The sequence below is a fragment of the Neopelma chrysocephalum genome, unplaced genomic scaffold (assembly GCF_003984885.1).
Source record: "Neopelma chrysocephalum unplaced genomic scaffold, ASM398488v2 Primary Assembly neopelma1_143, whole genome shotgun sequence".
In the NCBI taxonomy this organism is placed as follows: domain Eukaryota; kingdom Metazoa; phylum Chordata; class Aves; order Passeriformes; family Pipridae; genus Neopelma; species Neopelma chrysocephalum.
This window is the reverse complement of record NW_020897805.1, coordinates 23,495-51,232: the sequence shown is the minus strand read 5'-3', so window position 1 is coordinate 51,232 and position 27,738 is coordinate 23,495. Positions and strand designations below refer to the sequence as shown.

General features: G+C 44.9%; 1 protein-coding gene across 4 annotated transcripts; it reads left to right on the top strand.

The window, feature by feature from the left end:
- Positions 1–3,785: 3,785 nt before the first annotated feature.
- On the top strand, positions 3,786–27,703 carry LOC113975809 (ATP-binding cassette sub-family G member 2-like). Of its 4 annotated transcripts, none has more exons than XM_027700277.1 (16): positions 3,786–3,847; positions 11,309–11,592; positions 12,145–12,204; positions 13,482–13,596; positions 15,830–15,982; positions 16,755–16,912; positions 18,013–18,164; positions 18,902–19,018; positions 19,816–20,081; positions 20,628–20,710; positions 21,081–21,170; positions 22,622–22,746; positions 23,107–23,261; positions 24,660–24,749; positions 25,887–25,999; positions 26,889–27,214. In XM_027700277.1, the coding sequence occupies exons 2-16, from the start codon at positions 11,309–11,311 to the stop codon at positions 27,034–27,036; spliced, it is 2,109 nt and encodes a 702-aa protein (XP_027556078.1). In that variant the 5' UTR covers positions 3,786–3,847; the 3' UTR covers positions 27,037–27,214. The 4 variants fall into 4 exon arrangements, with proteins under 4 accessions (XP_027556078.1, XP_027556077.1, XP_027556079.1 ...); XM_027700276.1 differs by lacking the exon at positions 3,786–3,847 and adding an exon at positions 8,281–8,406 and having other exon boundaries at positions 26,889–27,703; XM_027700278.1 differs by lacking the exon at positions 3,786–3,847 and adding an exon at positions 8,876–9,007 and having other exon boundaries at positions 26,889–27,703.
- Positions 27,704–27,738: the final 35 nt, after the last annotated feature.

Sequence of the window (27,738 nt, the reverse complement as noted above, 5' to 3'; positions counted from 1 at the left end):
ATAAAAACACTGAATGGTAAGTTCATACAGCTTCTCTTTTCACATATGTGTTGTCAGGCCTCCTATCAGGAGCTGTTATTATTTAGATGCTGTATGTCTGATGGGGAAAGTAAAGTATTTTTTCCTCAAAAAAATAGGTGCGTAGCTGTGTTCTGTTTCAATCTGCAGAGGCTAGCCTTCCAAACTGCACTGTCCCAGCTGTGCCTTGAGGTGGTTAAAAATCTTTGGGAGGAGATTTGGAAAAGTATAAGGTGCCCTGAAGAGATACCACCACCATGGTTATTTACGTTGGCAGTCGCAGTGGATATGACCTGTCACCCATTCTAGTAGGTGCTGTGTGTGCTCCAGAGAGGCTGACTTAGAGCACTCTCAAATTCAGCCAAGGGAGAAGGAAACAGTGCCCTAACCATGGTTCCCAAGCACAAAGTGAGGCACAGAGAGATTCACTGATGTGTGCAGGGAGGGGCACGGCAGAGACATCTGAAAGTAGGCTCAGGCATCTGGCAAGGGGCAGCCCCAACCAGCCGTGGCCATGAGCATGGAAAGCTCCTGGTAGCATCTCTTCCCTGTGTCTCTCCAAGAATATGATGCCATTATCGTAACAATGAGCAAGCCTAACTTTTCATGTTTAAAAGGAACACATAAATCTCCAGACCCCCCCCAAATGCAGCCAAGCTCTATTTGTGTTATGTATTTATGTATTTATGTTATTTTGTTACCTATCAGCCATTTTTAGTTTACCAGTAGATGTCAGCACTACTCACAACCCTTTGCACCTACAGCTCCTTCTCAGTTCCGTTTTCAAAGGAGGCCAGAAGCAAATCTCCCATTTGTTTTAGTCAGAGAAACTGAGACATAGAAAAATTTCTTTCTCGATGTCAGAGAAAAGACAGAAGCAGAAATCAGGGTTTCTAACACACTTTATGACACTAGACCCTCACACTTGAGTATTTGTTTCAGGCTTTATCTGTCTGGCAGATCCTTCTCCCTACAACCTGTAAACGGGGTTTGTAGAGGTTTTGCTCATTTTTTTTTTTCGGTCTTGTGGAAAGTCCTTAATAAGTGCTATTATTAGCCTAGAGCTGCTGCTAACTGATCAGCCTTTAGCACAGGAGGTTGTTGGCTGGAGACTGCCCTGCCCCTGACTCTTTTACAAACACAGCCTAGTAGGAGTCACTGAAAAAGAAAAAGCAACATCAGGGAAACAACTATCAGTGTTCACAGAGTTTATCAGTAACCAGTGAAAAAGGAGGGGAGAAGCAGGCAGCACCTGATGCTCCAGCTGATTACAAACCCGGATGAAGCATTATGCCATCCCTCCACTGGCCACAGAAGCCCTAATTCAGGGTCTCCAAACCTGAAAACAAGGAGCCTGGTAGTGTGAGAGCAGTAGAAGTAGGAGGAATTTCAGTTGAGTGCCAGGTCCAGCCCCCATGTTGGGCTCAGAGGCCAGGGGATATGTCAACATGAATATGTTTTGGAGAGAGGTGGCAGAATTCAATGTTTGAGGAACTGACTAATAAGCCCTGCTCGTGGCCGAGTTTCGGAGTGGAGAATGCCAGGCGTAGCTCATTGCCAGTCAGCCATGCTGCACACATGCCAGGGACCTACACGGGTGGCAGAAGGGGGCCAGCCCCCTGGGGTGCGGTGAGCTAAGGCCCAGCCCTGGCTGAGGAGTGCTGAAGGAGGAATGCAAACGCTCACTTGACAAAACAATGGCTGTTTGGTGATGGGTCTCCAGCCTGAAGTCAGCCAGGCTTTGCTGGGGCATGCCACAGCAAGTTACCAAGAGAGCCCATGTGCCTGGCAGCGACAGGGTTCTACAGCACAGACTCTGGATGGTCCTGTTTCCTGGGCACTGTCATCCACAGAAGATACCAATCATTTCTCTGCTGGTACACTCACCCCTAGGTGCCAGAAGGCACAGAGCCTAAGAAAGAGCGCCTCAGAGCAACACGCAAAGCAGGAGCTTGAAGCCGGCTTTGCTTGTGCTGCCTGAGAAGGGACTGACAAGTCACCCCAGTGGTCATTTCTAGTGGCTGTGACTACCTTCAGGGTTCTCTTCTGCAAAAAGCATCAGAAATAACAGCAAAGGGTGAGCTCAGACAGAAAAATTCCATATATGTGCAAACACACATGGACACACACCCCAACATATTGCTGTAATGTGTCAAACCACCCAGGTTGTTCAGACATGTCTGGAGTTCACATAGTGAGCAGGTTTTGAAAGCATGTACAAAGATTTCTGGGACAGATAAAAGGCCAGAGCTTCTTCTCAGTTTCCTATGTAATAGACAACTGTTACAGCAACAAGAGATGGTAGGCTTTCTGAATCCTTTCAGGAATACAGCCTCTTCTGCCTCAAAGAGTTATTTCCTATTCAGGCCCACAAGAGGCCATGCCCCCAGCATGCATTCTCTACCATGTAGGTACAACAACAGTAGAAATCCCATAGCACCAGAGTCTGGTCCCTGAGCTGCTTACTTGATCACATTGGTCAGTAAAGACTGTGAGTTTGCCTTCAAAAGAGGCAAATCATGGTGGAAGGAGGCTTGTGACATCCAACCTATGTCTAGATTTTATAAGAACATCAATGGTGGAGGGAAAGTGCACAGTGTGGCACTGAAACAGTCACCTTGGTCACCTCCCCTGTTTGCTGAACACACTGTGTTAAAGGCCTTTGCAGCTCTGATTTCACCAACCTTCTTAGGTTTGGCAGGATTTGTGAGAGAGGGCAAGGAGACCTCTCAGGAAGGAAACCCCCAGGGACTACGTTCATGCTTGCCTGTTCCTTGCACTGGGGAGGAGAAGGAAAGCCTTCGATGTGAATCGCCCAGCCAGGGCCCTGGGGCTTCAATGGAAGGCAGTGGTCTGTGGGCCACGTTTCAGCTACAGAGGTCTTCTGGTCTGGCGAGGTATGTAACAGCTTGGTAACAGCTGTATTTCTGAGGGGGTGCTTAGAGTAGAGCAGGAGAGAAGGCTGAAATGGATGGAGGTCAGTGCAGAAGTGGGAAATGGAGGCACTGGAGCAGGGAAACAAAATGCAGCAAAGCTCATGGGTGATCTTATTTTTAAACAGAACAGATTGCACTCGCTTTGGTTCTCTTACCAAATACTCATGAGCAGGGAGAGATGTGTCCAAATGGACTGTTCAGCATTTGGGCACCAGGGCCTGTGTCCGGCTTCTGTGGTTGGGGTTCTTGCCATGACACAGAACAAGGAACACCAGCTACAGAGTTCTCGTGTCTCCTACCTTCTTAGCCTGGTCCCCATGGATTGTTTCTGCATGTGCCTTTTTATACACTTTAGATGAGAGTGCTCAGTTTCTTATCCTGTCCTTCTTCTGTGAGTCGTTAAGATTTACTCCTTGTCCTTTCTCTCCCAGTCTGAGTGCCTGGAGGAGCTACCCCTAGATGTGCCGCTGTCCTGGTGAGCAGCTAAACTCAGTGTCATTAACACCTGCCACTCCTGGTGTTTCACACCTAGCCTCTCATTTACTCTCCATTCAGACCTATCTTAGCTCTTCTCTTGTGATTCTCTACTCCCCCTGCCTCTCCTGATTACTGCCAATTGTCTCCAACACTAGGACAGATAGCTGCCCTTCAGTGGCTCCTGGGTATCTCTCCCCCTCTGCCCCTTTTGCATGTACTAGTCATCTCCACTTACAAGCAGTTTCCAAACTAGGAGAGAAAAATTAGGTCTGAAAAGGAGCAGAGCAACACTGTAAAAAAAATTTAGATGCCCTGGCCAAGACAAACACCAGGCAGTGGCTTCACTGAAAGAGATAGCTAAATATTGAGATGCACTTGGGACCTAGTGGAACATAACCGGTGAGGCCAGATGGAAGGTGAGGACAAGAGCTCTGGCTTAAATAGCTTAGGAATGTTGTGCACCTTCTTGTGGCATTGTTGGGTGAGCTGTGCAACCGAGTGCTTTTCAATTTTTGTTCTCCTCTTCACCTGTGTTATTGCCTTCATCTTCAAGATAAAAATCCAAACATTTAGTCTCGCTTACTGTTTTGGGTTCTCTTTGATAACACTGGCTACTTGGTGATTCCCTGCTTTTCTTCCTCTGTCTTTCTATTTATGAAACTGAGGAAGTGTGCATCAGAGTAGGGGACAGCTGAGATTTCATAGCCTTTGCACTTTTTCTTTCACCTAATGTGGTGCTCTGAGTTGGAAGGTTGTGGTTCAACAGGCCTCTGTTAAGGTCATATAGCACTCTTAGGCATCTAGGAAGGCACAAAAGAAAGGGGAATTTAGGGATGAGACAGAATTAGTTTCTTATCTCTCCTTCTTCAGAATACAAGCTGTTTGCCCTAATGCTATGTCATGTTCTGCTGTTGTGCAGGGTCCCTTTGGGGAAGGATACTCTGAGACTCTGGGTGTACAGCACCTACAGCAAAAAAGTCTGAATCTGTTCAGGGCTGCCACAACAAATCCTAATGGCAGAATCTCAGGCCTTGGGAGTAAATAAAAGTTAAATCAGTTTTTTAGGAATGGCTGGTGGGGCCACCTGGACTTTGCTCCTGAAAAAGGAGGTGAAATGCCTACGTAATGTTTTGTATGTCAACATTCATGTCTAGGGAGGGAGCTGACCTCGTAGAGCTGAGTTGGGACAGATAAAACACACTTTAATCCTGTTAACCTCCTGCAGGCACTGAGGCCCTCAAAAGGGAAGCAGAAGGATGGAGTGCCCATTCCTGACTTGCAAATAGGAATACAAACTGTCCTTGAGGGAGTCGTGTCCCAGGACCTTGGGCTGAGTGCAGGAGAATCTTGTACTGGGAATCTTGTGTTGCTGCCCCAGCTTAGCTTGGTGCATTTCTTGGTCTGAAGTCCCAGGCTTTGTCCTAAAGGCATGAGAACATGGGGCAGTTGCAACTGATGTGTTTTCAGATGTGCTTTGTTAGGGAGGGCATGGGAGCTTCTGTTCTCCTCAGCAATCTCCCAAAGTATATCTCCCTAGAAGCCGCTATACAGCATAGCTATGATGTATCCCTGGTCTAGGTCTCTATTCTCAGCTTTCTGATCAGACCTCGCCATTTCTGCTCCCTTTGCATGTGTTATTCCCCTCTCTTCATCTACTTAGACTGTGATGGAAAGGAGCATGTCTGTATTTTTATTGTACCTAATATGGTAGACATAGATTCTCTTTAATGTTACTAACAGCAATGAATCAGATTGGTAAATATCTGAGAATGTTTATGATGTCAGCTTTTTAACTCCTGAAGAACTGCCATGGTGGTTTAGGTGCACTAGACACTTTACAGTATAGATTTTATATCTGTGCCTGATTACTTGCTTTACCCAGATAAAACCCATGTGTAGATCTGTTGATCCTATAGTTCAACTACTCGTGACTTCTGTCAGAATCAAGCCCATGATGTCTCAGCGTAGCACACTAGTTAAATATTGATTTCCTTTTCTCTTAGATTTGTTTGAAGCTTTTCTTATCTTTAACCAGTTATGGATTTAGTGCTACTATGAATTCAGATAATGGACTAAATGATTAACAAAACCTGACAGAGTCAGATTTCTTCTACATAATCTGCAAGTCTTGCAATAGCCAACTTCCCCAAGGCAAGCAGCACTTTAACCAAGTAAGGGAGGCCAGTCAGCACTAGCTTTGACATGATGAGCAATCAGGGTGGAAAAAGCATGATGAGATGTTTTTTTGTGCCTAGGGTGGTGAATTTGTATATGCAGCAGTTTCAGCACATGTGTATACATATGTACAGGGTGTGTCTTTTGGAATGATTTACTGGAGCTTTTGGAAAAGAAGAGCTAGGAGGCATCACTCAAGCATCATGTCTGATATTGCCATCTTCTCTATTGATCTCAGAGCTGCTTTTATACAGTGAGCATTGGAATCTGCTTATTGATGCATTCAGTAGAGAAGGCAATAGTATAATCATCATGCAGGTCCTCCTGGACCTATTTCTCATGCACTCTTGCTGGTTCAATTCCCTGAAATACTTCATGAGCTTTATGAAATTTAACATTAGGCAGGATAAAACACCCTGTCTTAAAAAACACTCTGGATCCTCAGGGCAATGAGAGCAGAATCCTAAAGAAAGCAGTGGAGAAAGAGATTTGAAAATTTTGCGTCTAGTGATTTTGGAGGCCATGCCTGACTTGATCAAGTGGTGACAAGTCTTGGCCCATGTGAAAAGCTGGACTAGAAGGAACCCTCACTGCCACATTCTCACAGATGTTTTTGTGATGCTGTGGCTCAGGCTGCAGGAAGAAAGGAAGAAGAGAGCAGGGCCTTCAGCACAGAGCAGAATTCATAGTCCTCAGTAACTTCTTATCCACTCTGTGTGCTGGGACACATGCAGGACATGTCTAGTGTGACCAGAACCTGTAAGAAAGGAGCAAGGTTCAAATCACCTGGAAACAAGAATAATGCTTTTCAGCAGGACTCCTCAAAGCCTCACTTTTTGCTAGGTCTCTTCCCCCATGCCCAGGACAGCATCATGGTCCCTCTTGCTCTGCAACCCCATAGTGGCAGCCAGATCAGAGACTCAAGGTAGCAGGGGCTAAGGAGCAACAGCAAAGACCTCAAACCTGCACTAGAACCTGCATGAGATCTGAAACATGACCCAGGTTGTTCTTTCCTTGCTATCACAACATATCAAAGCAAAGCCTGTACCATTATTTGTTTAATGTCACTCAGTAAAAGCAACAGGGCTTTGCTAAAGCTTTACACTGGGCTAATGCCTTTGCTGTCTTTCTGTGAAGACAGGATGTGAAGACCACATCCTTTAATCTGCAATAAAGGCTGACAGTTTACAAGGCAAACGCCCCTTTTTGTGGAGGAGCAGCACAAAGCAATGCTGGCACCCACCAGCCTACAGAGAGGTGAGTGAGAGAAAAGTACAGTACATAACATCAGGCTCTCATCAGGCTTGTTGAGAGTATTCATCTTTCTAACCACAGTCCTGGCCACTGTTTTCTATTCCTGTATTGGCAGAAATCTTCCTCAGCAACAGTATGAGCTAGATAAAAGGATTAGTAAAATGATACAGCTGAAAAATACTCGTAATTGGGGTGGGACATGAAACAGGCTGACGATCATAAGGCTCTTGAAGAAACCTAGAAGACTGCTGCTTGAAGAATGGACTAGAGAAAAGCCAGAGCTTACAGCCAGATGCTGTATTTGGCAGATTTGGTTCCTCCCCACATCTGGGGTCTCTGCCTATTTCTTTGCCATCGGGATGAGCTTAAGCACAGGGGGCAGAGAAGTGGATTTTCCATTCCATGAAGTGTGGAAGGAGCAGTACTGTTTCCCAGAATTGGCATCAACCAACTCTGTCTGAGGAGCAGCTGTGCAGCTGAAGGTAACTCTCAAGAGTAACCTGAACTTTTAATTGTCTTCCTTCAGCGAGTTGTTCTCCTGCACCACTGTGCAGACACTATGTGGAGCAGCAAGTTCATGACTCAGAAAATGCTCACCTTTGCTCTCAAGCACACAGACTCTTTTTTTCTCACTGTCCCAGGCACATGACAAGAGAAAATTGTCTCTGCAGCTTTTGAGGGGTAGTGAGTATTTAGGGTTGAAATACGTTTAAAGACAGAGATGTGCGTGCTTGGTGAAACACTAGGGCAAAAGTCTTCAATGTAGGCAGATTTTCCTCGAAAGAGGAAGTTAAATCACAAAGGAAACATGAACTTAAGTCCATTTCTGACCCACAGAGTGACTGAAGATAACATTCAGCAAACTTGATACTTGGGTGTACCTATGGCAAAACCTGCCCTTCTGACAGATCTCTAAGGTTATTTGAATACCCCCATAAACCCACCTGCTGACTCCTATCAGCCCTGTAGAGCAGTGCAGCTTCATAGTTGTGGGTGTCTTCTGTCTAGTGCATCAACAGCATTGAGTACATCAGCATGCCTGGAGGGAGGCAGCTGTCAGAAGGGGAAGAGATGAGCCTTTGGAGTTTTTATTATTGTTACTGACTGGGTAGCTAGTGGTATGTTTCAGCTTAGCTGAGCTTTAAATTGATCTAGCAAGAGGTGTTGTTAGAAGAAAGCAATGCTGTACAGAACTGCAGAGGGTAGTCAAACTGGAGACAATGAATATGGTGACTTGACAGCTCTGCTATAAATCATACTTATAAACCATAAAAGTGAGCTTTTCCTGCATGCACAACATCAAGGACCTCGGGGAGACAGAGCTGATTTATAAACACAGTAGTGCTTGGGAATGGGAAGACAAGGAGAAGCCTTGACCACAAACCAAAGGAAATAGGATATTCCTGCTTTCACACGTTCTCCTGGCCGGGAACACATGGCAGCACGGAAATGCAGCCTGGAGAACAACGGGTCACCCCAGCGAGCTGCCCTGACCTCCCCGGTCCCAGCAAGGGAACACCCGGGGGAGCACGCTGCCTCTGGAGGGGTAAGATCGGAGTGTCACTGCCACTCTGGGAAGGGCTCCCAGGGCTGCCTGTGGCCCCAGCTGACCCGGCTGGACTGGACACATGCCCTGGGTGTGATGACCTTCCCAGAAGGTGGGAGGAACAGTGGGCGCTTCCTCCCACTCCCCGGCCGTGCCCCCCGTGCCGGGGCGCGCAGGAGCCGCGGGCATTTCACCGGGCACCTCGTGTCCGACGCCCACTCCCCGCGTCGGGGGTTCCTACGGAGCGAACACTGCCGCTCTCCCCGCCCCGGGAAGGCGGGCTGACAGCGCGGGCAGCCCGCGGCACCCCGGCGCAGGGGGGTTCTCCGCGCCGCCGCCCCGGGCCCCGCGTTCCCGGCCGGGGGCAGCGGCTGCCCCGGCGCGGCGCACGCACAGGCGGCGGCGGGACCGACCCCGCCCCGGGGGTCGCGCCGCCCGGGCTCCATCACCGCTGCGGCTGCCTTCGCCCGCGACCCGGGGGGTTTGCGTGACACCGCCGGCACTCCCCGCCGCCGCTTTATGTAACCCGCCGCTCGGACCCGCTTATAAAACGCCGGCAAGGCAGCGCCGCCGCCACCCCGAGCGCCGCGGCAGCCGCGAGGTAACGGCGCGGGCAGGGCCGGGCCGGGCCGGGCCGGGCGGGGCGGGCGCGGCGGAGCCTTCGGAGCCCTCGGGCGGGCAGCGCCCGGCGGGGCCGGGGCCCGGGGCAGCTCCGCGGGCGGGCGGGGACTCGGGGAGGGAAGCGGAGCGTGGTCGGCCGGGTCGGTTCGTGGCTCCGGCTTAGCGGCGGAACCGGCCCGTGGGGCCAGGTGGGAGGCAGAGGGTCAGTGCTGCAGCCCGAGCCTACCTGTAGCTTCTGCTAAGCTTCCCTCAACCATCCGTGCACACACCCGCAGCACTGGTTTGGCTTGCCAGTGCTAGACGGTAACTTTGCAAAAACCTGCATAAAAGGGTGTGCGGTGAGCTAAACCAAAGAACCGATCCAGGACAGATACAAGACCAACGTGCAAAAGTCTGACAAGATCTTTCTCCCTGGTGTTGCTCTCATCCGGACTTTTTTTTCTTCTCCTAATCTGTTGTGCAACCTTTCAAGTATATAAACCATCTCTTGCTGATGTAACCAGCATATCCTATCTTGTTTCTCATAAGCAAGGCTTTCCCAGGGGTGACCAGCCTTAGAGTTCAGAATTGTGTCCAAGCTAAACAACCCTTCCTTTTCCTCACCACTTTTATTTTACTTATACAGGAAAAAACTACTGCAACTTGTTAAGCTTTCAGTAATAGCAAGAGGCAGAGACAAAAGGACAGTTCCCATTTCTTTAAATATGGCTTTTGTAGATCCAGTTTCTTAAAAGGATGACCATCTCTCTCCCTGTAAAATCTTACCACTGCTGCAGTGGTGGCCCTATTGGTTATCACCCTCTCAGTCCTGGGAGGAAAAAAGTGCAGATGGTGGGAAAGGAGTGACTGATGGGATACATCTGTCTTCCCACAAAATTCAAGGAACTACCAATGGATGTCTTTGTGGACAGATCTCCTTGCTCTTTTAGCCTCGTGAGCACCTTGGCTTTCCCCAGTGTCACAGTAAATTTTTAGCTCTCCAACAAACACTGCCATGCCAGAAGCTAGAAGTTAAGTAAATGATTAGACTAACTTGTGTTAGTCTAACTGTTGTGTTCAATTTCTGGAAGGGGTATGTAGTAATTCCTCTCTTTCTTGCTGTAGTTTTCTGGAAAGGGGAAAGGAATGTTTATATCTGCAAGGGCCCCTGGCTGAAAGGCATACGTTATGCCCAGCTGCAGAACTTGGGGAATGTAGGGTTTCCAAACTCCTAACATGTAATGTCAAGGTAAGAACTTTAACCTTTTTCTATTTTCAAAATGAGTGAAGGGATCCAGACTTGGTCTCCATCAGTTACAGGAAGGGAAGCAGCCCCTTGATAAAACAGCTGTACTGCTGTGATTAATAAGTGAATTAATATTAATAGTTATACCCACATAGCTATATTTCCTACTTTGTAGGACAGGGAGAACAGTTCCTTCCCTTTGCTGTTTACATGTTGTTGCTTTCAGGTGTCCCATCGTGAGCTACTGAGGCAGCTTATCTGCCTGAACTAGAATGCTTTATAATTTTATGATAATAAGCAGATAGCATATTTAATTTTCCATAATGTACCAGTTTGTACCATGTTTTTTCTTACTTTGGCATATCCCAGATCTTTCCTCGTGGAAGAGGTCATTCCTTCTGTAGTTCAGCGTAAATGGTGCTTCCAGACAAATTCAAATTTATCTTCCTATTTGTAGTTGTAAAATATCTTGATACTGTGTGACTGAAACAAGATAAGCAGCATGTATAATTGTTATTTTAATCACATTGGTATCTCGGAAACAAACTTGTGTCGGGAAACAGGATACATGTGGCTGGCCTCATTTTTATAAGCACAGCCATTTTTCTTCCTGTGGTTCTTCATAGAGATTTGTTAATAGGGTTGCTCTGCTGGCTTTGTGGGGAGGTAAGCATGTTATGACTGAAGAAGAGGAGCTTGAGTCTCTTTAGCTTAAGTAAGTGGTAGCAGTTTCCATTTGTAGTCCCTGCTGTGTTGGAAAGACAGTGACCATCACAGATGGGTTTTGGTTTTTCCTCGTTAGATGCTCTTTCAGCAAGCATAACTTACTTCAAGAACATACATGTCTTGTTCTTAAAGGTTAGTTCTAAATCTGTGGGTTTCCGTGCCTTTGGAGACTACTGGATGTCTTCCAGTGCGGATGTCCATCCTTTTGGAAACTTGGCACATGTAAGGATTGGTGTGGTGTGCGTGAACTTGCTTTTCCAAGACACTTTCTGGAGAAATCTTCGCTCACATCTCCTTCCTTGCTTGTTTCTGTGTTCTTTGTCTCAACAGATGGGAACTGCTCAAAACAACAGTGACCTCAAACACCTCCATGCAGTGGAGCTTGACCTGTGTAACAAAGACATGATGGCAGACACATTTGATCACAGCATTATTGCTGTTGGAGAAGAGGAAGGAGCAGGCAATTTCCAACGTTCTCTCCCAACACAAGAGTCCCTCCGATCTCCTCGGGGCTCTGTCGTGAGTTTCCATAACATCCAGTACTCCATTAAGCAGTCCAGTGGATTCCTTTGTAAACGGAAAACTGTGGAAAAGAAGATCCTTCATAATGTTTAGTAAGTTCTTGCTTAAATAAGATGCTAGAGGGTAGGAATTAATCTGCTGCTGTGAATCAGTGACCTCATGTCACCTTCCAGATCCAACTGGTACAGAAATGACTACCCTCCTGCCAGTCAGCAGCTCAAGTGAGCACTTTGTGATTTGCTTTTAGGCAAAATAGCTGGGATATAGCTGGAGCAGTTTCAGTTATTGATTTGAGCAAATTAGGACCAAACTTGTGTGAACTCTTCTGCCAGAAGATCTGAGGGTTCCCCTAACTGTTGTTCAAGTCACAACCAGAGGAAATGAGCAGCAGAGAGCTCAAGAACTCATTCAGCAGGGAAGACACTTAACATCTGTCTTTTGTAGATTGTTTTTTTATGTCCAGCTTTGATTATGTTCTGAAGGGCAGTCAGGGGCAGAAAGGAAAAATGCACATTGATTTCAGATTTAAGGAGAAGTTTTTAATACTTTCTAAGTTTTCCTTTCAACAGCATTTTGTACACACCTCTACTAAAAGCTACATATGGACAGTCCTTCATTTGTAAATAACTCTTTCTTTCTTCCAGTGGCATTATGAAGCCAGGCTTGAATGCTATCCTGGGGCCAACCGGGAGTGGAAAATCTTCGTGAGTACCTTCATCTGCTCCTTTAAGTGGACAGTCAGCTGTTCAAAGGGTATTTGGGATTCTGCGGGTTAGGGAAGATGTGAGGGATCTGCAGGCTCAGACCTTTGCATGCCTCTGAGAAACCTGGTGATGCAGTTTGACCTCCTGCCCCACAGCTTTGTTCTTGCCCTGCAGCAGTCCACTGTCCTCATCTGCTCCAGTTGGTCCATACTACTGCAGTCACCTTTGGTGGTGGCCTGAATTTAGATACTAGGTGGAGCTGGGTTGACTGGAGCTCAGATGTAGGCACTGTCCTTACTGGTAATGGGATGGGGATGGGGTGCAAGCTCGTGGGCATGATAGATGTCATCCCCTGTGAACTCACTGCAGCAAGACTTCCTTGAAGCTGCTAGGCCAGACCCCTCTCTGACAACTAACAGGAGTATGTTGTAATACAATACTAGAGTCTATAGGATGCTCTGGATCCTCACCCCAACTTGACTGTGGCCTGCTGATGGGGGTGCCCATATGCTTGAGGTTTTTAGATGAAAGCACAGAGAAATACCATGCAGACTGTCTCCAACTAATGATGTTAGTGCTGTTTTCTCTCCTGTATAACCATGGCAAGAGAGCTCTTTGTCACTCTCTGCCTTTGAAAATGTCAGGCACTGGTAAATATGACCAGGGTTCGCACAGGTGTCTTTGTGGTGACCCTTGATCTTCCTTTCTAGGGTGGTGGTTACTCAGGATGCTTTCAAGAGCAGTGCTTCATCAGGGCAGTTTACTTAGCTAGCAGACAGGCTGGCCTCTGCATTGGCAGTAAGGAGAATCCAGTGATACGTTAAAAAAAATTACTTTCTAGAATTAATCTTAACTCCCGTCTTGTTTATACCAATTTGGATTAATTTCCTTGAGATCAAAGGCGTTAGTTCTGTGCTCCCCTGGCTGGAGAGCAGCCCGCAGCGACTCAGCAGGGTGCTTTTGTCTCTGTGCATTTGAGGTTAGCTGTAAATACACAGACTGAGTTTATGTCTGTAGGGGGTTCACTGTTGTGAATTGTGAGTGTCTGTATACTGCCATACTGCTGTGGCACACAGTGTGCTGGAAAATCCTGTATGTATCCCAGGCTTTCTGTACAAAGAGCTAAAGCCCCCAGAGTAGAGGAAGCCCCTTTCTGTGTCCTGGTTTGCGGCATGCTGTGAGCAGGCTGTAACCGCAGTCCTGACTGGTAGTACTTATCCAGTCAAAGGTAAAAGCAGCTGTTATTGCAAAACGTAATGCCTGGTGTTTGTCTGAAGTCTCCTAGATGTGCTGGCTGCCAGAAAGGACCCAGCAGGCCTGTCTGGAGAAGTGCTTATAGATGGCATCCCACAACCTCCAAATTTCAAGTGCATCTCGGGATATGTTGTGCAGGTGAGTAACCACATTCAGTAAGGGCTGGGAGCCCTTGGGATGGAAAACCAGGTAAAATGAGCAAAGCATGAACTACTAGGTTAGGTAGTTTTCAATGGTCCCCACAGAGCCTCATTTGATAACTCTGATGTTACATATTTATTATTTTTCTGGGATATGGAAGACAAGAAGATCAAACTGTTACTCCAACCTAGTCAAGTACATAGGTGTTTGTCTTCCCAAAGCCACATAGGCTACTGCCCAAACCACTGGGCTGCTGTGGCTTGTTCTTTGGGCTCTGTCCTGAAGTACTAGCAAAGATTTAAATGAAACGGTGAGGAAAAAACCCATGACACCCCAAATCTCTTGTTGTTAAACTCAGAATCAGTTCTATCTGGCAGAAGTACCTTCAAACTATCAGACAATAATTCTAGGAAATAAGTAGATCCCTGCTGTTCTTCCTCTGATTCTAGCTGGCTGTGACGGAGCTTCATTCCACGCGGAGACAGGAAAAGCCATCTGAATCTGCGGAATTGGGTGGAGGCCTGAACCAATAATAGACCCTCAAAGCCCTGGGGGACCTGGGGAGAAGGGGATTCTTGGCAGCCATATGAGCATCCAAATCTGGAAACCGTCCAGGGTTCTGACTGCAGGCAGATGTGAAATAGGCAGCTGAAAGCTGCCAGGTGAGGGGTTCTGGAGAATGCATGTGACGAGACTGGTGCTGAATCTTGATTCTACTGGTCAAGGATCCCCAGATCCTAGTGAATGGCCAGGAAGTTTCTTGCAAGCGATCCCAGTTTGAGACATTTGTCTCTCAAATGTCCAAAGCAAGCAAACATAAGCTTAAAATGATAGGCAACTTGATGAGTCATTAAATGGTCTCTCCCCTCTCACCCTGCACAGTGCTTCTTAGATCAATGAAGATGGCCCATACAAACAACACTTAAATCCTAAATACATACATCATTATAGGATCAGTTTTATGCAGATAAGCATATAGATGTGCTAAGTCATGTGTTATCTCTATAAAACTGCTGGTAGTCTCTCCATTCATGCCTCGAGAGTGAAGGTGTCATGCCATGGTTTGTTATGTATGGTATTTAGGTAGCTTAAATTCACAGTTAGTTTCCAGTGTGATGACCCACTGGTGGATCTGAGGGTGGGGAATGGGAGGCTAGGGTCAAAGACTGGGGGGCTGTGGGATGATAGGAAATGCCTAAACCAGCTTTGGCAGCAAAACAGCACATTCTGTCTTCCTCTGTTAACTCCAGTGCAAAACATGGTTGGCTAACACATCATTTGTGCTACTGATCAACTATATCTGATGTGAGAAGAGTCCCAAAGCAGGCAAGAATCTGCTGCCCTGCAGCTTCAGGGATGTGTGTTCCAAAGGGCACTAGATTTGAAAAGTGCCTGATTTAACAGGCATGTTTTTCAGCAGCTGCCCAACCCTTCTCTCATGGTAGGATGCAGAATTGGCACAAATATCAAAGTAGGGATGATGGAGAGTCATGGAGCTCTGGATGGACCTGATGACAACTCTGTTTGGCTCATGGTTGTTGCAGGTTGGTGTAAGCTGCCCAGATGTCTGTCAACTGGATAGATTTGATTCTCAGTCAAAGTGCATATGACTGCTGAAGCTTTTGTAAAGGGGTAGCCCTTAGAATACAGTCTTGTGTCCAAGAGTTACAGATTATTTGAGACATGAAAAATTTAGGAGTATCTTGGTGCAATATTCTTGTTTCTCTGAGAAGCTGCTGCCAGCAAGGACCTGAGGAAAACTCATTGGCAGCTGAACTTGGCAGGTGCTTTGGACCACAAGATACAGCTTGTAATTGGCAACAGAGCTGACCTGGGTGACTCCCTAAATGTCGCTACCTTGAACACTGAGTACTAGCAATGTCTTTTGGCTTCAGCTGGACTGACAGAAATGTAACTCTTTACAAAACCAGCTACCTGCTCTGCCTCGCTTTGGCTAGTAAGAAAAATGCACGTGCGTACAGAGTGGTACTGTCTGCACTTGAACTTCTGAGCCCGAAAGCAGGTGGAAGCTGTGAGGTCTGCAGAGCTGCATTCTCCCCTTGACTGCTACTGAGTGACCTTGAATTTCATGTCATGTAAATTTTGAAGCAGTTGTCTCTCAATCCGATTTCTGCTGTGGTCCTCAAACAGCGACTGCCACTACCGGAACTCTGATGTCCACTCAGGTAGCAGAGGAGTCTTTCCAGCTGTCTCTTTTTACTGCTTTCAGGATGATGTTGTCATGGGCACAATGACGGTGAGGGAGAACCTGCAATTCTCTGCTGCCCTGCGACTCCCCAGCTCTATCAGCATTAAAGAGAAGGAAGAGCGAGTCACCCAGATAATCAGTGAGCTGGGATTAAGCAAAGTGGCCGATGCTAAGGTGAGCAGTGAGAGCACCTTTCTCAGAAATCATACTACCTCTGGCAACTGAACTGCTTGTCTCTGGGCAGTATGGTGTATGTAGTGCAGCCACATGAAGCTAAACAGGAATCTGAGTAAATCATACTGCATGAAAGAAATTAGTCTCCAGCTCAGGAGGGAACTTGGAAAGAAGTCTGTGTATTTGCTACTAAAAGGGGAAGATTTTGGACCATGTCCAGCATGTTGTATAAATTCATAGGGGAAAAAGTCGCTTAGTCATTGTACCTTGGAAAGCTGCTCAGTCGCTTCCTGGCTTTGTGGGACTAGAGAGGGAAATTGTTTTTACAGTGCTGAAAGCGGTGAGGGATAGAAAACTGGTCTGTGATGGAGAATTTCTGTGCAGAGCTTGTTCCTCCCAGCAGCATTTTTACTCTTACTTTATTTTTACTTTACTTACCCCACTCATACTTTAGTAGCAGGCAAGCTACCAACAAAAGGCATCCCTGAACACCAATGCCTCCTCTGACTGCTGTGGTCTCATTCTGTCTCTTCCTTATCAGTGTCATCCTTGTCCCTTGAAGTCATAAGGCATCTGGTGCCTCTGAAAATCAGGCTCAGCTTACTGCTACACAGCCCCTCACACCGAGTCAAAGCAATCATCTGCTCCTGGCCCTAGAATTCATTAATGGGACTCTGAAAATGAAAAGGGCTGCTGGGTGCAGAGAGCCCTCAACTCCAGAGCATGCACTGACTAGGTCTTATTGAAAATATCTGATTTCTTCTGCTTGTAGGTAGGAACCGAATTGATCCGGGGAGTGTCTGGAGGGGAACGGAAGAGAACCAACATTGGCATGGAGCTCATCACAGAGCCTCCAGTCCTTTTTCTGGATGAACCAACAACTGGCCTTGATGCCAGCACAGCAAATGCAGTCCTCATCCTTTTGAAGAAGTAAGAGTCAGTTCTTCAGGGCTCTGTTGCAATTTTGTTGTCAAGTCATTAGTAAAAAAATGAATGTTCTTAAGAGTATCTATAACACTCTTTAAAAAAAAAAGAAAAGCTAGACAAATAGATGCAGAAGTGGTACTAAATTATTTGGGTTGTGTCCAAAGCCTTTTAAAGTTTATGGGAATCTTTCCACAACAAGCCTTGGATTGGAGCCCAAAAAGCAGATGTAGCTTGGACAGCTTCCCTTTGTCACGAAGAGGGGTGGACTGGGAGGTCAGGCCTTGTAATCATAATTTCTTGGCCTTCCATCTGAGTCTATTAGAAAGGCTTTTCCCCCCTCTGGCAACAGCTTTGAACTCAGATAAGACTTCACCTGCAGATTTACCTTCAGTGTTTACCTTCATCTCCTATGTTTTGGAGATGAACTGTCTTCTGACAGGTAGAACAAAATTATGTTCAAGGAGGACCAAAAAGGCTTATTTAAGGACAATGACTTCCTAATCCTCCTCCTGGGTTTGTAGCATGTTGTCTGGTTTTGCTTGCTGGGGACATCTTGTTCTGCTGTTTGTCTTTGATTGTCAAGTGTACTTGTTGGGCATCAGTGCTAAAGCACTTGAAAGAGTGTCTGACAAACCTCAAGGAAAACTTGTTTTGAATTTTCTTGAGAGTAAATGTTCAACAGAAAAGCTAAGAGAAATCTCAGCTGGCCAGACTTCCACAACCTGCTATGTAAAGCCTGGTACTGCCACTGAGTGCAGTAGGACTATTCCAGTTAGTCAAGTTGGCGTCTGGTACAGAAAACATGTAAGGAGGGTTTATACACAGCTGTGCCCTCAGGCTTTGCTACCTACAGACAACATCAACTTTGTCTACCTGGACTGCAGTGATGGTCTCTTGTAACGATGGGTGCTGTCTTGAAGGCCCCACAGGCAGCATCTGACGCAGTGACAGAGAAGGGGAACTACAGTTTTTCCGAGTCAAGACCCTAAGAAGTTGACAAGTATTTTTCTTAGATTTGGATACTTGTTTTTTGCTTGGGTTAACATGGCCTTTCTGAAATTCAAAGTGTGGTGTATTTGAGAGATGTTTTATTTCTATTTCAGGCTCTCAAGAAGAGGTAGAACCATCATATTTTCTATCCATCAGCCCCGCTATTCCATATTCAAGCTGTTTGACAGTCTGACACTACTGGCTTCAGGAAAGGTGCTGTACCATGGTCCTGCGAAGCAGGCCCTGGAGTATTTTAGTTCTATTGGTAAGTCTTCCATGCCAAGAGCAAAGGCAACTGGCTAATGAGTTAAATCTGTGTGTAGATTTTTACCCTAGCATGGGACAACAGTCCTGTGCTGTTTTATCACTAGGATACCAGAGACTGTACACATACAGTGTGAGTAGTGTTATGTTAGAACAGCAAAAACATGGAATGATAAAACTGAAAATTTTCAGACAACAAATTTTCTCCTGCCTTTGTTTTATCTGGCATCAGGGCAAAAACCAAGAATCATTTGGACATGTAGAAGAATGATGTCTGAGCACCATAATTTTGTCCTCTTGGTCACCCACCTGCATTCAGTCTAGAGCATATTTTTGGATCAATCTGTACAGATTGCTGCCAAATTGCAGGCTGTGGTTCAAAACCCACCAGATCTGCCACCAGGGCCTGGTAGAACTACAAGCATCATCTTGTCTGAGCAGCACTGGGAAGGAGGCAAGAGTTGTCCATACTGAGCTGTGTAGGAGCAAGTTACAGATTTCTCCTCACCTGAAATCAGTGGACAATAAGCAACTTTGAAGCTCTCTTTAGATAGCTCAGATTCACCATCTCCTAAATCCTGTCCATTCTACTGACATAAGCTAGTGCTTATGAAAAGCAGTGAATTTTTCTTATAACGGGGTTATGGAAAAGTGATACAGTATTAGACCTGACCTTCTAAGCTGTGCTCTGTGCAATACAAAAATGTTGCATGTGTGTTTGGTTTGTTTTTTTTTAAGGATATGAATGTGAACCCTTCAACAATCCAGCTGACTTCTTCCTTGATGTAATTAATGGCGATTCAACTGCTGTGGCAGCAAGCAAGGAAGATCACAGACCTGTGGACACAGGAAAAGGTAAATTGTGAAGGAGAAACCCACTGTTGGCTGGTATAGAAGGGAATTTGTATGTGGGAATGGCAAGCTTTTGTTCTGTAGGTTTCCTCTAGTCTAAGGACACTTCATTATCTTTTTATTTTTCCTACTAATAGGTATACTTTGCTTCGGACTTCTTTAAAGAGCTCAGAAACTTTTAAAAGGGATTTTTTTTCCTTCAGTAATATAGGAGAGCAGTGATAAATATCAGAAATTTAAAAAATTTCTGCTTAGTCTCAAGAGATGTGTGACAGAAGTTTTCAGTCACATAAGAGGCTGCTGCAGAGAAGACAGGGTAGATATGCTAAGGAGTGATGTATTTACAGCAGAGTGAAAAAGACTGCAACTAGATTAGAGAACAAACTCTCTAATAATATAGTGAGCAGACTGTTTGGAAATATTTGTTTGGGGATGCTGTGGCACATCTATGACTGAAAGTTTATAAGGGAACAGTTTTTGTAATAGTGCTTTTTGGGGACAGGAAGTGAATTAGAGCAAATGTTGATGTCCTGCAAATTCAGTGAAACAAAGGTTTTCTGGTGCCTCATTCTAAAAATATGACCATTTTTATGCCACAAAGCTAGGTTCAATTAAAACTAGGAAAACCCTCTCACTCAAGCTAGCCTCTTAAACTCAGAGCTAAGGCTTGAACAATTCAAATTCTCTGCCATTTCTGCTTTTTTTGTCCAGCCTCCAGAGTTTCTGAGCATGTTGATGGGCCATGTCTGAAAGTTGGGTTCATGAGAAATCACAAGCCATACCTTGTTTTTCTCACTCAGAGGTGAGCAGTGAAAATGGAGTGGCAGAAGATAACATGGACAGCAGTGTGGTAGATGTGCTGCACCAGAAATATCTCAGCTCCAGCCTATATCAGAGCACAAAGGAAGCACTGAGGAAAGTGGAGCTTGGACGGGGAAGCAAGCAGAGAGTATCCAAGCAGGAGCATGAGATTACCTATGCAAATGGATTCCTCACCCAGCTGTACTGGGTGTCGAAACGTTCCCTGAAAAATCTCATCAGGAACCCACAGGCATCTGTTGCACAAGTAGGTAACAACAGCTAAAAGCCTCAGACTCTTTCTGCTGTCAGTCCCACAATCTGCAATTTGTAGGACAGAATTTGTTTTCAAAGGCAGATAGGAAAACAAGACAGTCCTGTGCCACTGTCACATAAGTGGAGTGAAATGCCAGCTACCTTTGTGGCCTTTGGAAAAAACTCTCCATTTTTGTTTAGCACAAGGACTACTTCACTGAAGACTGGGGAGAGGGGAGAAGTACTCAATTCTCTGGTTTATATGGGGAACTTCTAGGGTGATGTTAATTTTGTGCCTCACTGGGTTATTCTATGAATGTGCTGCTACTAACCTCTCCTAGCCAAAGAAGATCAGAGGAAGTAGAAAACTGAAGAGGATAAAATCTGAAAACTTATCATAGAGATTTTAATTGTGTATGTCATAGGTATACATTGCCTCAAAACAGCAAGGCTTTAGGCAGGTGTGAATCTTAAACCCTGCATATGACTTAGTAACGTCAGTTCCTATTTACTTCAGATCTGAAGGGCTCCCTTTTGCCTTTCTTCTCTCCACTTGTAGATTGCAGTGACTGTAATCCTAGCCTTGGTTGTGGGTGCTATCTTTTTTGGTGTAAAATTGGACCGAAGTGGTATTCAGAATCGGTAAGTTGAAAAGCCACAGTTTTGCTCATTTTTCTATCTGTAGCAGACAGCTTTGAGAGACAGGGAAGGCCTTGGGATCCACTTGGAACACAAAGGAGGGTTGGGTTCACAAGCCTCTGTGCACTGCAGCATGGAATTGCCAGAGGTCCTAAAGGGACCACAGTTCTGTCAGGCTTGCACATAAGTACAAAGGGGATGAGAAAGACAAGGTAAAGGATACATCTAAGATCTACAATAGCACAATTAAACATCTCCATTCTGTGAACAGAGACAGAAAAGCACTGACTTGGTGGTATGATGATGTCTGAGGCTGACAGTGTTTGACCTAGGCTGTTGTCTCACTTTTCAGCTGTTCTGTTTTGCCTTCTAGGGTTGGATCCTTGTTTTTCGTCACCACAAACCAGTGTTTTTCCAGTGTCTCTGCAATTGAGCTATTCATCAGAGACAAGAAATTATTTGTGTAAGTAGGAGGGCACTTGTACTGTCTCATACCCTGGAATGAGGTGGGGGATGTATCTTACCCCCTAAACAAAATTATTTCCACCAAATACTTGACTGCTCCCTTGCAACATCAGATTGTAATAGTAAAGCTAAATTAGTTTGTAGAGCAGGGAGCTGAAATGCTAAGAGCTGGGGGAAGGAGGAAATGCTTTTACTTGCTTGCTGTGTAACAGTTTTCTGTGAAGTGCTTTTCCTACCCACTTTTTGGTAAAGCTGGTTTCGAAATCTGTGTGTGAATCCGGCAGACTGTGAACCCTGCCTGCCCTCTTGCTCATAGGGTTGAAGGCTGTCTTGCAATGGCCCTGAAATGGCAAGACTGTGCAAAGATGATGGGAGAGTTCTTGGAAAAGCTTTGCAACTGATGCTCAGATAAAGGGGGGCTGCTGGCTGGCTTACAAGACTCTCCTAATAATCAAATGCATGTCTCTATTTAGAGAGATGTGCTTGATTATGACATTGTTATTGTATTTATTATACATAATTATTTTATAAATAATTATTTTATTCATAATTATTTATAGTTATATTCAATTGTTTATTTATAATATTATGTATAATGATATATATGTTTATGTGTTTGTATGTGTGTATATGTATGTAAGTGCATGTATATATAACATACACACGTGTATAATACATATATATTGAAAATGTACTTTGGAGAAGCCTCCAGCTCATGCAATGGAAGGGTAAGAAACAGATCCTGTGCAGCAAAGAGGAAACTGGAGATTTATTCCTGGAAGGCACATGTCCACTTACAGGTTGCTCAGAGCAGCTTAATATTGCCCCTAACAGCTGCTCAGTAGTGAAACTGCCCCGTGCTGCCATTTCTTGCCAGTCTGCCCTGCTTGCCAGTGCAGCTTACCAGTTGTGTCAATGGTGATTTAGGCACCTCACCAGTTAAAGCATCTTTTCACAAGCTCAATTAAGCAGCAAAACAGTTGTAATGACATATGGTTGCCCTGTGAACTGGGGGTGAGTCGATGTCCTAAAGGTGTTTTCCCATTGTTGGATATCATTCCTTCTTCTCTGGAAGCATCTGTATGAGTTAGCAGTGGATGAAGTGTTCCTCCAGTTTAATAGCTGTCTAATACTTCCTCATGCTCTTGTGTTAAGGATCATTCTCTTTGAAAACAGATTTAGGAGCTTTTTTCCAATATTACTTAGCAATTGCACAGCCTTTCATTCACATTCCTTGGAGGGCTGTCAGTTTGACTGCAGGGTCTGTGAGACAGATCAGCCCTTACTTTACAGAGTGGGAAGTGATAGCACAGAGCAACTTTCACATAGAGAAGGAGTCAGTGGTAGAAAGAGCAGAAACTGAATCAGGATAAACCAAACACACATGGTGAGCCTGCTTCCTAGATAACCTCTAAACCTGTACAACTCCCCTCCTTCCTGTCCTCACAGCCATCAGTACACCAGTGGATATTACCGTGTGTCTGCCTACTTCCTGGCCTTGATGATAGGAGATCTGCTGCCCATGAGAACTGCTCCAGCCATCATATTCTCATGCATCAGTTACTGGATGATTGGTAAAAGTTGATGCTTTCTTGAACCTGTCATCTTCCAACATATCTGATTTCTGACTTAGCCAGAGCTTAATTCCTATATCTGTAACATGAAACTACACAAACCTTCAGCTTATTGTAGTGCTTGGCATCATAACTTTGGAGGACTCTGGGGCAGGGGCAGAGACACCAGCAATCTAAGACAGGGACCTGCCTGACAACATCTTTTGGTAATGCTCTTTAGGCTTTTAGAGCATGCACAGTTCCTGCCAACTTCAAACTTGGCCTTCCTGCTTAGCCTGTCTTGTACAGGAGTCCAAGGCACCTCTCTGGGAATCAAAATGTGGTTGTTTACTGGACTTTGACCTTTCTATTTTTTGACAGGATACCAAGCTGTTGCAGGACGGTTCTTTTTCTTCATGCTGACCTTGGTAATGGTGTCCTACACTGCCACAGCCATGTCTCTGGCTATCAGTGCTGGGATGGATGTGGTGGCTGTGGCCAATCTGCTCATCACGATTTGTTTTGTCCTGATGCTTGTGAGTATATAAGGGTGTGTGTGCTCCTTTGGTGGAGAGGAGGAAAGAGCTGAGGCCAACTGAGTGGACTGCATTGAGCCAGCCATAGGCAGGCTAAAAATCCGTAGTCCTGTGGGATGTCAGTCCCATGCCTGTGATTTTATTGTCACTATAGCCAAAGATGTTCTCTTGCCAGCTTGTAGTCTGAGGGTCAGATCATTGCTCAGGTGCAATTCAGTAGGTGTGATACCACCAGAGCTTTCCAAACAGTGTGCCCCCTAAAAAAGTGTTGGGTTTTTTCTTAAATTGTCCTTACAAAAATTGATTTAAAAAAAATCTTGTACTTCCAGTATTAGAAATCTAAGTGATCAAATAGATCATTTAAAAGAAAAAAAATCCTGAAATAAACCAGATCTGTTGATTTTTTTTTGCATTAATTTTTATTGCCCAGTGGGATTAGCAGGAGCAAACACTCTCTTTAATTCAGTATTGCCCTTGGGTTCAAGAAATTACTTCAATACTCTTCCTTAAGGACTTCTAAGGAAGAGAGCAAGAGAGAGAAAAGGGAGTTTTGGCTACTCACAGATGAGAGCTGTGAATTCTTTTTCAAAGAGGTAATGGTGGTGACGCTATCAAGTTAGATATTCCTTGTTAGGTGGTTCTTGGTAACTATCTGTGTGTGTACTCTGAGCCACCGCACATCCTTTATTCTTTGATTTGCAATTTAATCTGCTTTTGCAATAAGCCAAGTAATAGTGTGCTGCTTCAAATGCTTGCTGTGGCTGAGAAGTGTGCATGTATAGTGAAAGGCAGCTGATGTACATTCAGTTAAGTCACAGTATATAAGGAGTGGCACATGCATGCCTTGAAAGACAGCGGGGTAAGCACAAGATCACTTGTGATGAAGGAGAGGCTGAAGTGTCATGCTTAGCTATGACACCCAGTTGTGCTAAGAAGTAAAAGCAATCTTGTTTCAGGCAGGAGAGAGCATGGATAAAAGATGTAGGCCAGAGGAGAAAACTGAAACAGTAATAGCCCATAAGGCTCCCCATTTTTTGGTTCTTGTTTCTCCACTTTCTCATCTCGCAGTCATCCTTCTTTAGCCTCTGGCTAGCTCTACCATAGCACACTGTCCTCCCGAGTAAGAAACTGTGAGCATGTGTGCTTCTTAGCTCACATGTCGATGAAGAAAACCTTTCTGACCTCTTTGCATGCAGTTCAGCTGAAATACTTGGCTCTGCTGTTGGCCCAGCTGGCTGGGAGTGCTGCGAGGCTCCAGCCTCATGCCTGTAGGCACAGGCGTGACAGCAGTAGCAGGTCCATCAACCCCAGTGCGCCTCTGCTGGGCAAATGCAGCATCTGTGCAGGAGTGTGCAGTAAATAGTTTGTGACTCATCAGTCTCTTCTGTTCTATTTCAGATCTTCTCAGGCCTCTTAGTGAACCTCCCTTCAGTAATGGGTTGGCTGAACTGGCTCAAGTACTTCAGTATCCCTCGATATGGCCTCACTGTGAGTAGAAAGTACCATTGGTCTCCTGTGAATAATGTAGCCACATTGTTGCTTTCTGGAGAGGTTTTGAGTATAAATGAAGTTCTCTTAAAAGTCAGATTGGTTTGATTCCTTGCACGAACATGGCAAAAAAAGAACAAACCAGCCAACCCCAAAAAGGAAGCAAAAGTTAATCTTTGTGTGAGAGATGGAAGTCTCAGAGACTGAACAAACATTTCTGTTACAGAGTTAGTGCTGCATGGACAGCAGCAGAATGAGCTGTCGAGTGAGGCACTAATTCCTAGCCTGAATTGTTGATCCCTATGGTTTAGAATGAAGTCAAATATTGTACAACGTCTCCGGAGACTGCTGTTTGGGTGGCCAGTCGGAGGTTAATGACTGTTCAGCTGGTTAAAGTATTTACCATAATGTCTGAGTGTCTCAGTCTTCAATGTGGCTTCCTCTGAAGTAAAATTTGACTTGCTGCCATTTCTGAATAATAAGGAGCTGTGGTACCAGAAATCTAAGGATGCAGCTGCTTGAAACAGAGTAATTTGACATAGTAGGTCACCCACTGGTTACAGGTGGGACTATTTGGGAGGAATAGTGTCCTACCTTGGAGTAAAAATGAATTAAATGAATGCTTGAACTGGTACAGGGTGGGAGATGTGTGAGACCTCCCTGTTTGGGTATCACTGAGATGTTTTGTCAGTGTTACTGAATGTGGAAGTGTCCTCTGAGATTGCAGTGAGTCCAGGATGCCAGTGCAAGGGAACCTTTCACCACTTACCTTGACTGACTGTGCCATGTCTTCAGTGTGTTGGTGCTGGGGTGTCTTCATGCAGCCACACGGTTCTCTGGATCAGTCGGCTGACCCAGGTGAAAGTGGATGAACAGGAACTTGTAGCTGGCAAGACAGAAACCCATGGCTAAGTAACTTTGAAGCCAAAGACTCGAATACCAACCATCCTGCATGTGGAACTCGGCAATTCCTCAGAAGGGCAGTTATTAAGAGCTTGAAAATAAAAAGGAACATAAACATACGATTCCAAGAATGGTGATACATGTCTTCTAATAATCAAGTTCCTTTGAGATGTTTCAGTTTTAATACCCAAATCACTAACTTTGCAAAAATCTGGTATCTGCCTCTTTTCCTAGGCTCTTCAGGTGAATGAGTACAGGGATCTCTACTTCTGTGGTGAGAAGAATCCAAATGCTACAGTGTTTGTGGGAGATGTAGGCAGTTGTCTGCCCAATATTTCAGAAGAAATGTAAGTAACTCATGGTGGTTCTGGGCCTGAATTGTGATGGCTTACTTTAAGAGAAGCCTGACTGTTTCAAAATTTTGTACCATGCACGGAATAACCACTCACAAGCCAGTCACAATAATATGTCCCAAAATAATGTATTTTAGGATTATACAGTAAAACTCCACAATTACCCAGGAGTGAAGTAGAGATGAAACTTTATTCATAAAAATAGGCAGATGAGCTGAATTAAGTTTTGTATTTGATAACCTAGCCCTGACTTACCAGTTTTCTTAAACAAACTGAGGTTCACTTAACAACTGAAACGCAATGTATGGACAAGCTACAAAGTTGCTGGAAGGCACTAGACCTGTGATCAGAACATGCCTCTCCCCCAAAGCTTGTTTGTAAATATTAACCTCCCTGCAGATACAGCACAAGGCTGAGGTATCTATCTTTCAGTGCTTCATTTTGCCCTATTTGAAATACTCTCGAGTATTGATACTTTAAGTTGTGGCAATGCAAGTATTTCATGACACGTGCTAGAGGGCTGGCAAACTGAGGGTTTTGCAGGGAACAGTGCTAAAGCACTGTTTTCACAGCTCTTGGACCCCAAACCCCTGCTATGGACCTCAGCCTGCTTCTGTATTTAGCAAGGTTTAAGGTGGTTCTGAGATTTCCTTATAAATTGCCAGCTGTCTATAAACAACAATTAGGTTACTACTGAAAAATTATGAGAACCAGAGATCTAGATTTGTCCCTTAAGCTTTTTTTGGTGATGGGTTATGGATTATTTCTGTCACCTGTTTCGCAGAGTTGAGGGTAGAAGGATCTTTGTGGAACAGGAATAAAAGTAATTACTTGAAGACTTGCACCACAGTAGTACTAAGTTGCACCCCATGCTTTTCTTCAGGTGTTCTGGTGAAGCATACCTGTGCAGCCAGGGAATCGCACCGACCAGCTGGGCAATGTGGGAAAACATAGTGGCTCTCTTCTGCATGACTGTTATCTTCCTTATCATTGCCTATGCAAAACTCCGGTTTATGAGAAAGTTCACATAGAATCCTGTGTTGCTTTGGTCTGCAGCTTCTCAGGTCTTAAAACCGCAAAGCCTGTTAGGGCCCACTGGAGATTGCCAGTTTACTGGACTTCAGATGGGAACCCTGTCCTCCTGTTTCTGGAGTATGATCTCTTTAGGATTGTATGATTGAGGTTTTTAAGAAGACATGCATTGATGTACACTGCGTGATTTTTTTCTAAGAGAATATAACTCTCCTAATTCCTTAGGTATATATCAAACTATATATTGTAAAGCATTATTATTCTGTGGCCAGCTTATACTGGAAATATTCCTTTGAACATGTGAGCTTCTCCATCACAAAAGGTAAAAGGTGATGGTGACATTTATGCATTGCTAGTGCCTGTCACATCTGAGGAGAGCTAGAGACCATTCCCAGTGTTTTGGAGATGCATTTGAATTTGAAGTGAGTATGGGGTATGAGCTGTCCTTGCCAAGCAAGAATATTTATACTTTTGGTAGCTTCTCAATGGAAGCTACTTGCAGAAACAACTTTTGCTTCATTAAAAACTAAACAGCAGTGGTGTAACACATCTTATCTAAGAAGAGTGAGAAATATATACTGCTGTACTGTAAAAAAAACCCCAAATCAACACCAAACAACTTTCCCCCCTATGACCAACAGCAAAAAATATATTTACTACTTAAAAGGAGAGGAAATTACCATTTTCTTTATTTTTCTTAA

What these genes read in the sequence shown, in the direction of transcription:
- LOC113975809 (XM_027700276.1), top strand. Translation starts at nt 8,296, where the DNA reads ATGGCAGCACGGAAATGCAGCCTGGAGAACAACGGGTCACCCCAGCGA. An exon ending in TCTCGGGATATGTTGTGCAG is followed by an intron (nt 13,597 to 15,829) that starts GTGAGTAACCAC and finishes TACTGCTTTCAG; the next exon opens with GATGATGTTGTCATGGGCAC. An exon ending in AGAGACAAGAAATTATTTGT is followed by an intron (nt 21,171 to 22,621) that starts GTAAGTAGGAGG and finishes CTGTCCTCACAG; the next exon opens with CCATCAGTACACCAGTGGAT.